This window comes from Bombina bombina, chromosome 7 (genome assembly GCF_027579735.1).
Source record: "Bombina bombina isolate aBomBom1 chromosome 7, aBomBom1.pri, whole genome shotgun sequence".
Lineage (NCBI taxonomy): Eukaryota > Metazoa > Chordata > Amphibia > Anura > Bombinatoridae > Bombina > Bombina bombina.
The window spans coordinates 597,660,808-597,674,991 of record NC_069505.1 but is presented as its reverse complement, the minus strand read 5'-3'; the positions used below and the strand labels follow the sequence as shown (position 1 = coordinate 597,674,991).

Sequence of the window (14,184 nt, the reverse complement as noted above, 5' to 3'; positions counted from 1 at the left end):
GTCCAGTCTTGGATCTAGCGGGAGGTTAAAGTCACCTGCCAGTAAAAGTGGGCCCTGCAAGTACATAAGTATGGAATTAGTAATGCATTGGAAGAAGGAGGCTTGATTCGAGTTTGGAGCGTAAATATTTACAAGCGTAATTGGTTTCCCGTATAGGAGACCATGTAATCCCAAGTATCTCCCTTCCTCATCTTGGTCTTTGTGTAGGAGTTCAAATGGAACCGATTTGCGTGTATAAGTATACTAACTCCGTTTTTTTTTTTTTTTTTTTTTTAGTGTTACTGCTATGAAAGTGATTTGAATAATATGATGACAAGTATTTAGGTTCATTGCCCTGTTTAAAATGGGTTTCCTGCAGAAACAATATGCTGCTATTCTTATGATGTAGGTCATGGAATTTTTTGGACCTTTTAAAGGGAGAATTTTAGCCCTTGACATTAATTGTGAGTAAGGTAAATAGCTGGTTGGAAGTCTTTTGTGTCATTATGTCAATAGGATATAGGATGAGTGAAAAAGATCCCCAGTGAGAAGTCATGATCGAAGATGTGACACAGTTTGAATGCTTTATGAAGAAATTTTACATGGACTAACAATGCATGGTAGAACAGTATAACAATAAACATAATAACAATAAATGAAACATCTTTAAACAAATGGTAAACTAACAGGTAGCCCCTGCTTGTAATAGCAAGGGTGGTAATTAGATAAAAAATTTGTAACCTAGTGTTACGGCTTATACTGTTAGCGTAAAGTTCCAACAAGGGGCTAGTGGCGCCCCGTATTTTGGTAGGTAATGAGTCTGTGAAAGCACATGGGTAATTTATCTAAGAAAATAAAAGGCATAGTGCAACAACATTGTCAAACATAGAACTTATAGCATTATAAAATTGGGATTGAAATCCCCTAAAGTCAGGTAAAAACTAAGTATCACAAGAACAGTGGATTGATCTCACCCATTTTCTGTCATAGATGCTGCAGTCTTTTTCTGTCTCTTGGAGGCCGCTGTTTGCCAAGGCACTCTTTGAGGTTTAGAAGTTGTGGGAGGAAGATTATTCAGCTGTTTGGTAGTAGATGCAGGTGTCTGGTTGCAGGCTGGAGGTGCAAGATTCAATTCTTTTCAGAAGTCTGCGATGTCTCCTGGATTCATGCATGTTTTCCTTTGGCCTTTCCACGACAATTGTATATGGCAAGGGAAGCCCCATCTGTATGAGATGTTGTGAGTTCTTAACACAGTGATAAGCGGGGCGAATTCCCTTCTTCTTTGCAGTGTTCTTATAGAAAGGTCAGTGTATATATCGAGAGTGCAGATCCTTGGAAGCGCAGTGGCGAAGAAATCCTGGCCTGCTTAATGATGTCTTCCTTTTGCTGGTAATCTTGGAATTTTATGATTACATCTCTGGATGGTAACTCCTCCTTAGGTCTAGGTCTCAATGCTCTGTGGTATCTGTCCAGGGCGAGTGGAGTTGAGAAAGATTAACCTTTAAATTCCTTAAACAAGTCTTGTAGGTAGGTGTGAAGATTCTCTGCAGTGATGGTCTCTGGGATGCCTCTGATTCTGATGTTTTGGCATCTGCTTCTGTTTTTGATATCTTCCAGTTTATCCTGGAGTTGAGCAATTACAGTATTCTGAGCCTGTACATTCTGAATAAGGCCTGCAATATCTGATTGTTGTGACTCGGATTCCTCTTCGAGAAATTCCACCCTGTCTCCAATCTCATGCATCTCCTTGCGTAGTTCTAAGATTTCTTCCTTAATACAGGATTTCACCTGTGAGATTAGATTAGTAAAGTCTTGTTTAGATGGAAGGGTCTCAAGGAAGGCCTGTGCGATTTGCATGGACTCGGGGGCTCGGGTAGCCATTGCAGCCTGAAACTGTGGTACCTCATCTGCAGGATCCATGGCTTCTGGTGGCGAATCAGAGTTTTCAAGTGGTTTGAAGAATTTATTCATAGAAGCTGTTATACTATGATGACTCTTAGCCACTTTGTCTTGCTTTGCCTGTCTCCTTGGAGACATTTCAATGCTATAGAAAGTTGATTTGTCTGTGTAACTGAAGCTCTCTTGCGTCAGTGTGGGGCAAGTTCATTTTAAGCAAGGAAAGGTGCAGATGAAGCAATGTTCACATTTTGATCAATCCTGCATATAATGATAGAGAACTACCAGATTAAGTGGTTAGTAACTAGGATTGATGTGATACGTAGGCCCAGGAGGAATTAAACTACCACATATGAAAGTAGATAGTCTCTGTGTATTTGCTCTCAGATGAGAGGTATATTAATGAGAAGCATGGTATGGATTCTGTGGATATAGGATATATATATAACAGTACCTTAATCATGGTAGTGGACAGCTCCAATTAGTCCTCATGGATGCGGTAATCTTATGTAGGTCTCAGCTGGATGGAAGGTGTAGCGCTTTAAAATGCGAGTGTCATGCTGATAAACTTCTAAGATTATGTGGATTAATACAGGTACAATGTTAGCATAGCACTGTTTGGCAGAAGTGGTTACCTCCTCTAATGATGCCTCATAATAAGAGCTGATCCTGTGGAGGCCATGAAGGGTTGGTATAGGCCTTGATGGGGCCTGAAATTGATTGGAAAGAAAACTGACAATCCTGTCAGGGAAAAGCAGTCTCAGGTGTCTTGAGGAGCCGTAGTGACCTCAGGTTACATGGGGAAGCCGATGCCAACCCTTTTCCTCTAATTGGCAGCAAGTTCGTGTTAGGCCCAAAATGAAGCCAGGGGCTGTAGTAGATGTCCGGAGCCGGTTGCAAACCAGAAGTGCGATTGCGGCTTTTTTGAACAATTTAAAGCAGTTGGAAGGATGAGGACTGGCCTTCAGGTATAAGCATCCATGGTTAGGGTCTGTTGCTTGTGCTTTTCACACTGTTTTAAGCGTTTAATCTGGGGAACCTTAGGAGCTCACTCAAAGTGCAGTCATTCGCCTCAACGGCTGGCGTCGTCCCCCCTACAAAGATGTTTCTATTCGAAACTGAAACACATCAATGTAGATTGCAATGTTGGCTGGAATGACCCTTTAAGGGAAGGAAATTGAAAAATGGCCTTGTCCTTAAGGGGTTAACTCGTCCGCCACCTCTGAGGTGGCAGACAGCAATCAGCCCTATCGGCTGCAGGGGGTGGCATTGCACAAGCATTTCATGAGAAATGCTTGTGCAATGATAAATGCCGACAGCATATTAATAATTTTTCTTCATTTTCTTGGTAGCTTTATTTGAAAAAGTAGGAATGAAAGCTTAGGACCTGGCCCATTATTGGTTCAGCACTCTGGGTAGCACTTACTACATTTAGCCACCACCCAGCAAGCGCTACCCAGATGCTGAACCTAAAATGGGCCGGCACCTTAGCCTTAGCCTGCTTTTTCAAATAAAGATACCAAGAGTACGAAGAAAAAATGATAATGGGGTAAATTAGAAAGTTACTTAAAATTGCGGCTCTGAGTCATGAAATAAAAAATTTGGGTTTAGTGTCCCTTTAAAGCGTTCCATTCTTAAATAATTTCCTTTCTTTATCTATTTATATTGAGCTTGGGGAGGCTTGATTTACATTCTAGCTTATGTGAGTCTAATAATATAAAATAAACAAGGAAGCACTCCAGACACTGTGCACGTGTTAATAAATAAAAATACAACTGCTTAAACCACTCACACAGCTTCTTTCAGGGCAATATGTGTAATACATGGACGTATTTAAAGGTCAGCTGCTAGTTAGGGGACAGCATTATTGTATACTAGATAGTCGGCTAAAATACTGGGCAGTCTGGTTAATTACTAGATACCTGTTAACCCTACACAGGTATCTCTGCTTTATGCATGTGCTTTGACTTAGGCCTACCCTATAAAATATGGACAGAATAATCAGTAAAAGACTGAAAAAAGAAGTACAAATATAGCACTCATAACGTTGAATAATGTTTGCTTAAATTATGGTCAAACACAATAGAAGAAATAAAACTTAACTTTTATTAAATAATTATAAAATATTTATAAAGGGCAAGTAAAGTTTAAAATTACAAATTGCTTGATTGTGCCTTAAGGTGAATTGCGAACAACCAATAAAACGTAATAACCAAATGGTTAAGCGGTTGTCATAATCTTAATATATAAAGGTATACCCAAATTTATTTCTTGTAAAGGATCTCCTATATCAGTTAATATGTGTGCCAAAAAATGCACACTTCAGGTTATCCTAGGCAAGGTTATACTAGGCAAATTTATTTCTTGTAAAGGATCTCTGATATTAGTTTAAATATGTGTGCCAGACAATGCACACTTCAGGTTATCCTAGGTAAATAAGTGCTGATGAATGATAACTGAGATATAATCAAAATATATACGTGTATGATTGGTACTCTAGGAGGATATATTGTGGCTGAACTCCCAAAGAGGATAGACAGCAGATGCAGGTACTATATAGGAGACATCACCTATTAATATCGTTAGACTAGGTTTCTTATTTTGGGTGATTTAGTGGGTTGGGGGTTTACTGTTAGGGGGTAATTGGCATTTTTTTTTTTAAAAGAGCTGATCGTGTTTGTGTTTGTGTATGTGTGAATATGTATGTGTTTGTGTATGTGTGTGAATATGTATGTGTTTGTGTATGTGTGTGAATATGTATGTGTGTGAATATGTATGTGTTTGTGTACGTGTGAATATGTATGTGTTTGTGTATGTGTGTGAATATGTATGTGTTTGTGTACGTGTGAATATGTATGTGTTTGTGTATGTGTGTGAATATGTATGTGTATGTGTGAATATGTATGTATATGTGTGAATATGTATGTGTGTGTGTGTGATTATGTGTGTTTGTGTATGTGTGTGAATATGTATGTGTATGTGTGTGAATATGTATGTGTTTGTGTATGTGTGTTAATATGTATGCGTTTGTGTATGTGTGAATATGTATGTGTATGTGTGTGTGATTATGTGTTTGTGTATGTGTGTGAATATGTATGTGTGTGAATATGTATGTGTTTGTGTACGTGTGAATATGTATGTGTTTGTGTATGTGTGTGAATATGTATGTGTATGTGTGAATATGTATGTATATGTGTGAATATGTATGTGTGTGTGTGTGATTATGTGTGTTTGTGTATGTGTGTGAATATGTATGTGTGTGAATATGTATGTGTTTGTGTACGTGTGAATATGTATGTGTTTGTGTATGTGTGTGAATATGTATGTGTATGTGTGAATATGTATGTGTATGTGTGAATATGTATGTGTGTGTGTGTGATTATGTGTGTTTGTGTATGTGTGTGAATATGTATGTGTATGTGTGTGAATATGTATGTGTTTGTGTATGTGTGTTAATATGTATGCGTTTGTGTATGTGTGAATATGTATGTGTATGTGTGTGTGATTATGTGTTTGTGTATGTGTGTGAATATGTATGTGTGTGAATATGTATGTGTTTGTGTACGTGTGAATATGTATGTGTTTGTGTATGTGTGTGAATATGTATGTGTATGTGTGAATATGTATGTATATGTGTGAATATGTATGTGTGTGTGTGTGATTATGTGTGTTTGTGTATGTGTGTGAATATGTATGTGTGTGAATATGTATGTGTTTGTGTACGTGTGAATATGTATGTGTTTGTGTATGTGTGTGAATATGTATGTGTATGTGTGAATATGTATGTGTATGTGTGAATATGTATGTGTGTGTGTGTGATTATGTGTGTTTGTGTATGTGTGTGAATATGTATGTGTATGTGTGTGAATATGTATGTGTTTGTGTATGTGTGTTAATATGTATGCGTTTGTGTATGTGTGTTAATATGTATGTGTTTGTGTATGTGTGAATATGTATGTGTTTGTGTATGTGTGTTAATATGTATGTGTTTGTGTATGTGTGTTAATATGTATGCGTTTGTGTATGTGTGAATATGTATGTGTTTGTGTATGTGTGTGAATATGTATGCGTTTATGTATGCATTTGTGTATGTGTGTGAATATGTATATGTTTGTGTATGTCTGTGAACATGCATGTGTTTGTGTATGTGTGAATATGTATTTGTTTGTGTATGTGTGTGAAAATGTATGTGTTTGTGTATGTGTGAATATGTGTGTGTTTGTGTTGTGTATGTGTGTGAATAAGTATGTGTTTGTGTATGTGTGTGAATATGTATGTGTTTGTGTATGTGTGAAAATGTATGCGTTCATGTATGTGTGAATATGTATGTGTTTGTGTATGTGTGTGACTATGTATGTGTTTGTGTATGTGTGTGAATATGTATGTGTTTGTGTATGTGTGTGAATATGTATGTGTATGTGTGTGAATATGTATGTGTTTGTGTATGTGTGTGAATATGTATGTGTGTGAATATGTATGCGTTTGTGTATGTGTGAATATGTGTGTGAATATGTATGTGTATGTGTGAATATGTATGTGTATGTGTGAATATGTATGTATGTGTGTGTGATTATGTGTGTTTGTCTATGTGTGTGAATATGTATGTGTATGTGTGTGAATATGTATGTGTTTGTGTATGTGTGTGAATATGTATGTGTGTGAATATGTATGCGTTTGTGTATGTGTGTGAATATGTATGTGTTTGTGTATGTGTGTGAATATGTATGCGTTTGTGTATGTGTGTGAATATGTATGTGTTTGTGTATGTGTGTGAATATGTATGCATTTATGTATGCGTTTGTGTATGTGTGTGAATATGTATATGTTTGTGTATGTCTGTGAATATGCATGTGTTTGTGTATGTGTGAATATGTATGTGTTTGTGTATGTGTGTGAATATGTATGTGTTTGTGTATGTGTGAATATGTGTGTGTTTGTGTTGTGTATGTGTGTGAATACGTATGTGTTTGTGTATGTGTGTGAATATGTATGTGTTTGTGTTGTGTATGTGTGTGAATACGTATGTGTTTGTGTATGTGTGTGAATATGTATGTATGAATATGTATATGTTTGTGTATGTGTGAAAATGTATGCGTTCATGTATGTGTGAATATGTATGTGTTTGTGTATGTGTGTTAATATGTTTGTGTATGTGTGTTAATATGTATGTCTGTGCATGTCTGTTAATATGTATGTCTTTGTGCATGGCTGTGAATATGTATGTGTGTGTGTGTATGTATGTGTGAATATGTATATGTGTGTATATGTGTGAATATGTTTGTGTGTGTGATTATGTACGTGAGTGTGAATATATATTTGTGTGTGTTTGTGTATGGGTTTTTTTTTTAACTGTGTAATTCAAGCTATGGTGTACTCATTTCATACAAAGGCATCTACTTATCAAGCCGTCAACCGCAAATACGCTGGAATTCTATAGCGTATTTGTGGCGAGCCTGATTCGCCTTAGTTATGAAACCCTGCAAACCGGCAAAAGTAGAATTTAGTGACGTAACATACTATCTGCCGGTCTCAGTCCAACACAGATCGATGCTTACGTCACTCCAGAAGTTCCGAATGCAAGTTCGGCACAATCTGACTACTTTTGCTAGTTAACAAATGTCTAGCAGGTACACTTGACACTATTCCAGCCCAGCGTACCTGGTTTTCAATCCACCGCCCTGGAGGCGACAAATGCCATAGGAATCAATGGGAGTCTGAAAGCAGCGAAAGCTTATGTTCGCTGCTGCCCGATATCCCATTGATTCCTATGGTAATGTCTACACCTAACACCCTAACATGTACCCAGAGTCTAAACACCCCTAATCTGCCCCCCCTACACCGCCGCCACCTACATTATACTTATTAACCCCTAAACCACCGCTCACGGACCCCGCCACAACTAAATAAAGTGTTTAACCCCTAAACCTCCGCTCCCGGAGCCCACCTACATTATATTTATTAACCCCTAATCTGCCCCCCCTACACTGCCGCCATTATATTAAATGTATTAACCCCTAAACCTAAGTATAACCCTAACCTTAACACCCCCTAACTTAAATATAATTTAAATAAATCTAAATAAATATAACATAAGTTACAATTACACCTAACACTACACTACAATTAAATTAATTACCTACATTAAATTAAATTAATTACAATTAAATAAAATTAACTAAAGTACAAAAAACAAACACTAAATTACAGAAAATAATAAAATAATTACAAGATTTTTAAACTACACCCTTCATCCAGAAGTCTTCATCCAAGCCTGGCAGAAGAGGTCCTCCAGACGGGCAGAAGTCTTCATCCAAGCCTGGCAGAAGAGGTCCTCCAGACGGGCAGAAGTCTTCATCCAGACGGCATCTTCTATCTTCATCTATCCGTCGCGGAGCTGCTCCATCTTCAAGACATCCGACGAGGAGCATCCTTCCTGGCTGACGACTACCCGACAAATGAAGGTTCTTAAAGTGACATCATCCAAGATGGCGTCCCTTCAATTCTGATTGGCTGATAGAAAAGGTAGGAAAAATCCTATTGGTTGATGCAATCAGCCAATAGGATTGAAGTTCAATCCTATTGGCTGATCCAATCAGCCAATAGGATTGAGCTTGCATTCTATTGGCTCATTGGAACAGCCAATAGAATGAGAGCTAAATCCTATTGGCTGATTGGATCAGCCAATAGGATTGAACTTCAATTAGTTGGATAACTCATGAGTTATATTCAAGATTCCACAAAGATATTAAACCAAATGAAAGAATTCAAGTGGCAGGAAACATATCGCTTTATTACTATAGATGTTACATCCCTGTAAACATCCATCCCACACCGCCAGGGGCTAGTAGCTATAGCATACTTCCTTAATAACTTTTCCAATTACACAGAGGATATCAAATATTTTTTGCTAATCGCTGTAGAATTTCTTTTGACACATAATTTTTTTATGTTTGAGGGAGGTTGCTATCTCCAGAGACGTGGGACGGCTATGGGGGCAAAATTTGCCCCCTCCTATGCCAACCTCTTCATGGGTTGGTGGGAAGCCACCCACGTCTATGGAGCTGACAACCCCTTCAAGAAGCATATAATATATTATGGAAGATACATAGATGACCTTCTGGTGGTGTGGGATGGAGATGAGGAAACAACAGGTCTATTTATGAACACTATCAATACCAATACCATGATTTTAAAATTCACATATGAGCAGAGTATAACCAATACAGTGTTTTTAGATCTAGCACTCTGAGCGGATATACACACAAACTCTGGCCTAGATTTGGAGTTTGGCGGTAAAAGGGCTGTTAACGCTCCGCGGGTTTTTTTCTGGCCGCACCATAAAATTAACTCTGGTATCGAGAGTCCAAAAAAATGCTGCGTTAGGCTCCAAAAAAGGAGCGTAGAGCATTTTTACCGCAAATGCAACTCTCGATACCAGAGTTGCTTACGGACGCGGCCAGCCTCAAAAACGTGCTCGTGCACGATTCTCCCATAGGAAACAATGGGGCTGTTTGAGCTGAAAAAAAACCTAACACCTGCAAAAAAGCCGCGTTCAGCTCCTAACGCAGCCCCATTGTTTCCTATGGGAAAACACTTCCTACGTCTGCACCTAACACCCTAACATGTACCCCGAGTCTAAACACCCCTAACCTTACACTTATTAACCCCTATTCTGCCGCCCCCGCTATCGCTGACCCCTGCATATTTTTTTTAACCCCTAATCTGCCGCTCCGTAAACCGCCGCCACCTACGTTATCCCTATGTACCCCTAATCTGCTGCCCTAACATCGCCGACCCCTATGTTATATTTATTAACCCCTAATCTGCCCCCCACAACGTCGCCGACACCTGCCTACACTTATTAACCCCTAATCTGCCGAGCGGACCTGAGCGCTACTATAATAAAGTTATTAACCCCTAATCCGCCTCACTAACCCTATCATAAATAGTATTAACCCCTAATCTGCCCTCCCTAACATCGCCGACACCTAACTTCAATTATTAACCCCTAATCTTCCGATCGGAGCTCACCGCTATTCTAATAAATGTATTAACCCCTAAAGCTAAGTCTAACCCTAACCCTAACACCCCCCTAACTTAAATATAATTTACATCTAACGAAATAAATTAACTCTTATTAAATAAATTAATCCTATTTAAAGCTAAATACTTACCTGTAAAATAAACCCTAATATAGCTACAATATAAATTATAATTATATTATAGCTATTTTAGGATTAATATTTATTTTACAGGCAACTTGGTATTTATTTTAACTAGGTACAATAGCTATTAAATAGTTAAGAACTATTTAATAGTTACCTAGTTAAAATATTTACAAAATTACCTGTAAAATAAATCCTAACCTAAGATATAATTAAACCTAACACTACCCTATCAATAAAATAATTAAATAAACTACCTACAATTACCTACAATTAACCTAACACTACACTATCAATAAATTAAATAAACACAATTTCTACAAATAAATACAATTAAATAAACTAGCTAAAGTACAAAAAATAAAAAAGAACTAAGTTACAGAAAATAAAAAAATATTTACAAACATAAGAAAAATATTACAACAATTTTAAACTAATTACACCTACTCTAAGCCCCCTAATAAAATAACAAAGCCCCCCAAAATAAAAAATTCACTACCCTATTCTTTATAAAAAAAGTTACAAGCTCTTTTACCTTACCAGCCCTGAACAGGGCCCTTTGCGGGGCATGCCCCAAGAAGTTCAGCTCTTTTGCCTGTAAAAAAAAACATACAATACCCCCCCCCCCAACATTACAACCCACCACCCACATACCCCTAATCTAACCCAAACCCCCCTTAAATAAACCTAACACTAATCCCCTGAAGATCTTCCTACCTTGTCTTCACCATCCAGGTATCACCGATCGGTCCTGGCTCCGATATCTTCATCCAACCCAAGCGGGGGCTAGACATCCACTGAAGAAGTCCAGAAGAGGGTCCAAAGTCTTCCTCCTATCCGGCAAGAAGAGGACATCCGGACCGGCAAACATCTTCTCCAAGCGGCATCTTCTATCTTCTTCCATCCGGAGCGAAGCGGCAGGATCCTGAAGACCTCCAGCGCGGAACGTCCATCCGGCCCGACGACTGATCGACGAATGACTGTTCCTTTAAGGGACGTCATCCAAGATGGCGTCCCTCGAATTCCGATTGGCTGATAGGATTCTATCAGCCAATCGGAATTAAGGTAGGAATTTTCTGATTGGCTGATGGAATCAGCCAATCAGAATCTAGTTCAATCCGATTGGCTGATCCAATCAGCCAATCAGATTGAGCTCGCATTCTATTGGCTGTTCCGATCAGCCAATAGAATGCGAGCTCAATCTGATTGGCTGATTGGATCAGCCAATCGGATTGAACTAGATTCTGATTGGCTGATTCCATCAGCCAATCAGAAAATTCCTACCTTAATTCCGATTGGCTGATAGAATCCTATCAGCCAATCGGAATTCGAGGGACGCCATCTTGGATGACGTCCCTTAAAGGAACAGTCATTCGTCGATCAGTCGTCGGGCCGGATGGACGTTCCGCGCTGGAGGTCTTCAGGATCCTGCCGCTTCGCTCCGGATGGAAGAAGATAGAAGATGCCGCTTGGAGAAGATGTTTGCCGGTCCGGATGTCCTCTTCTTGCCGGATAGGAGGAAGACTTTGGACCCTCTTCTGGACTTCTTCAGTGGATGTCTAGCCCCCGCTTGGGTTGGATGAAGATATCGGAGCCAGGACCGATCGGTGATACCTGGATGGTGAAGACAAGGTAGGAAGATCTTCAGGGGATTAGTGTTAGGTTTATTTAAGGGGGGTTTGGGTTAGATTAGGGGTATGTGGGTGGTGGGTTGTAATGTTGGGGGGGGGGGTATTGTATGTTTTTTTTTACAGGCAAAAGAGCTGAACTTCTTGGGGCATGCCCCGCAAAGGGCCCTGTTCAGGGCTGGTAAGGTAAAAGAGCTTGTAACTTTTTTTATAAAGAATAGGGTAGTGAATTTTTTATTTTGGGGGGCTTTGTTATTTTATTAGGGGGCTTAGAGTAGGTGTAATTAGTTTAAAATTGTTGTAATATTTTTCTTATGTTTGTAAATATTTTTTTATTTTCTGTAACTTAGTTCTTTTTTATTTTTTGTACTTTAGCTAGTTTATTTAATTGTATTTATTTGTAGAAATTGTGTTTATTTAATTTATTGATAGTGTAGTGTTAGGTTAATTGTAGGTAATTGTAGGTAGTTTATTTAATTATTTTATTGATAGGGTAGTGTTAGGTTTAATTATATCTTAGGTTAGGATTTATTTTACAGGTAATTTTGTAAATATTTTAACTAGGTAACTATTAAATAGTTCTTAACTATTTAATAGCTATTGTACCTAGTTAAAATAAATACCAAGTTGCCTGTAAAATAAATATTAATCCTAAAATAGCTATAATATAATTATAATTTATATTGTAGCTATATTAGGGTTTATTTTACAGGTAAGTATTTAGCTTTAAATAGGATTAATTTATTTAATAAGAGTTAATTAATTTCGTTAGATGTAAATTATATTTAAGTTAGGGGGGTGTTAGGGTTAGGGTTAGACTTAGCTTTAGGGGTTAATACATTTATTAGAATAGCGGTGAGCTCCGATCGGAAGATTAGGGGTTAATAATTGAAGTTAAGTGTCGGCGATGTTAGGGAGGGCAGATTAGGGGTTAATACTATTTATGATAGGGTTAGTGAGGCGGATTAGGGCTTAATAACTTTATTATAGTAGCGCTCAGGTCCGCTCGGCAGATTAGGGGTTAATAAGTGTAGGCAGGTGTCGGCGACGTTGAGGGGGGCAGATTAGGGGTTAATAAATGTAATATAGGGGTCGGCGGGGGTTAGGGGCAGCAGATTAGGGGTACATAGGGATAACGTAGGTGGCGGCGATTTGCGGTCGGAAGATTAGGGGTTAATTATTTTAAGTAGCTTGCGGCGACGTTGTGGGGGGCAAGTTAGGGGTTAATAAATATAATATAGGGGTCGGCGGTGTTAGGGGCAGCAGATTAGGGGTACATAAGTATAACGTAGGTGGCGGTCGGCAGATTAGGGGTTAAAAATTTTAATCGAGTGGCGGCGATGTGGGGGGAGCTCGGTTTAGGGGTACATAGGTAGTTTATGGGTGTTAGTGTACTTTAGGGTACAGTAGTTAAGAGCTTTACAAACCGGCGTTAGCCAGAAAGCTCTTAACTCCTGCTTTTTTTCTGCGGCTGGAATCTTGTCGTTAGAGCTCTAACGCTCACTGCAGAAACGACTCTAAATACTGGAGTTAGGAAGATCCCATTGAAAAGATAGGATACGCAAATGGCGTAGGGGGATCTGCGGTATGGAAAAGTCGCGGCTGAAAAGTGAGCGTTAGACCCTTACCTACATGACTCTAAATACCGGCGGTAGCCTAAAACCAGCGTTAGGAGCCTCTAACGCTGGTTTTCACGGCTACCGCCGAACTCCAAATCTAGGTCACAGTTAGCACGACCCTATACAAGAAGCCTACAGGGGGAAACACTATCTTGAACTACAAATCAAGTCATCCAGGACATGTTAAAAAAGCGATCCCAAAAGGGCAATATATAAGAACAAAAAGGATTTGCTCTGACATTAAAACATATGAGGAACAATGTGCAGTGCTAGAAGAGAGACTCTTAAATATGGGGTCCCCGGAGAGTTTACTTAAAAGCACTAAGAATGAGGTAGATTTGATACCGCGTGATGGTCTTTTAAAGTATAAAAAATCTAACGTCCAACAAAGGTCGAGGGCCGAAAACAAAATTGTGTTCAGTACCCCGTATAGCCTTGAATATAAAAAAGTCTGTGATATTATAAAGCAATGTCTCCCTATTTTAACTACTGATTCTAACTTAGAAAAAATAGCAACACAGGGTTGCAAATTTGTCGCGAGAAAAAGTAAAACCATTGGGAACATAGTAGCACCCTCAGACTTACCAGTAGAGAAAGCCAGAACTTAGCTCCCAAATAGATTAGGCTTTTACAAATGCAAGGCCCAACCTGCAAAAATTGCAACCATGTAACAGAGGGAATTAAATTACCTCTACTGTAACTAATTGCACGTATGACATCAGGTTTAGGCTAAACTGTAAATCTAACCATGTCATCTATCTCCTCACCTGCAGGGGGTGCCAGATCCAATATGTAGGCAAAACGAAACGCCTCTTAAAAGACAGGGAACTTGAGCACATAAGGGACATAGAAGATCTAGATATAATTACACCAGTATCTAGACACTTTAAATCCATG

General features: G+C 38.8%; 1 protein-coding gene across 1 annotated transcript in view; it reads right to left on the bottom strand.

Annotated features, from left to right (window-relative positions):
• Positions 1-2,363: 2,363 nt before the first annotated feature.
• LOC128636647 (olfactory receptor 2W3-like) overlaps positions 2,364-14,184 on the bottom strand; it is a 46,702-nt gene continuing 34,881 nt past the window's right edge. The window contains exon 4 of the mRNA XM_053689640.1: positions 2,364-2,585. Within this exon, the coding sequence (XP_053545615.1) occupies positions 2,364-2,585 (222 nt within the window). The remainder of the gene's footprint in view (positions 2,586-14,184) is intronic.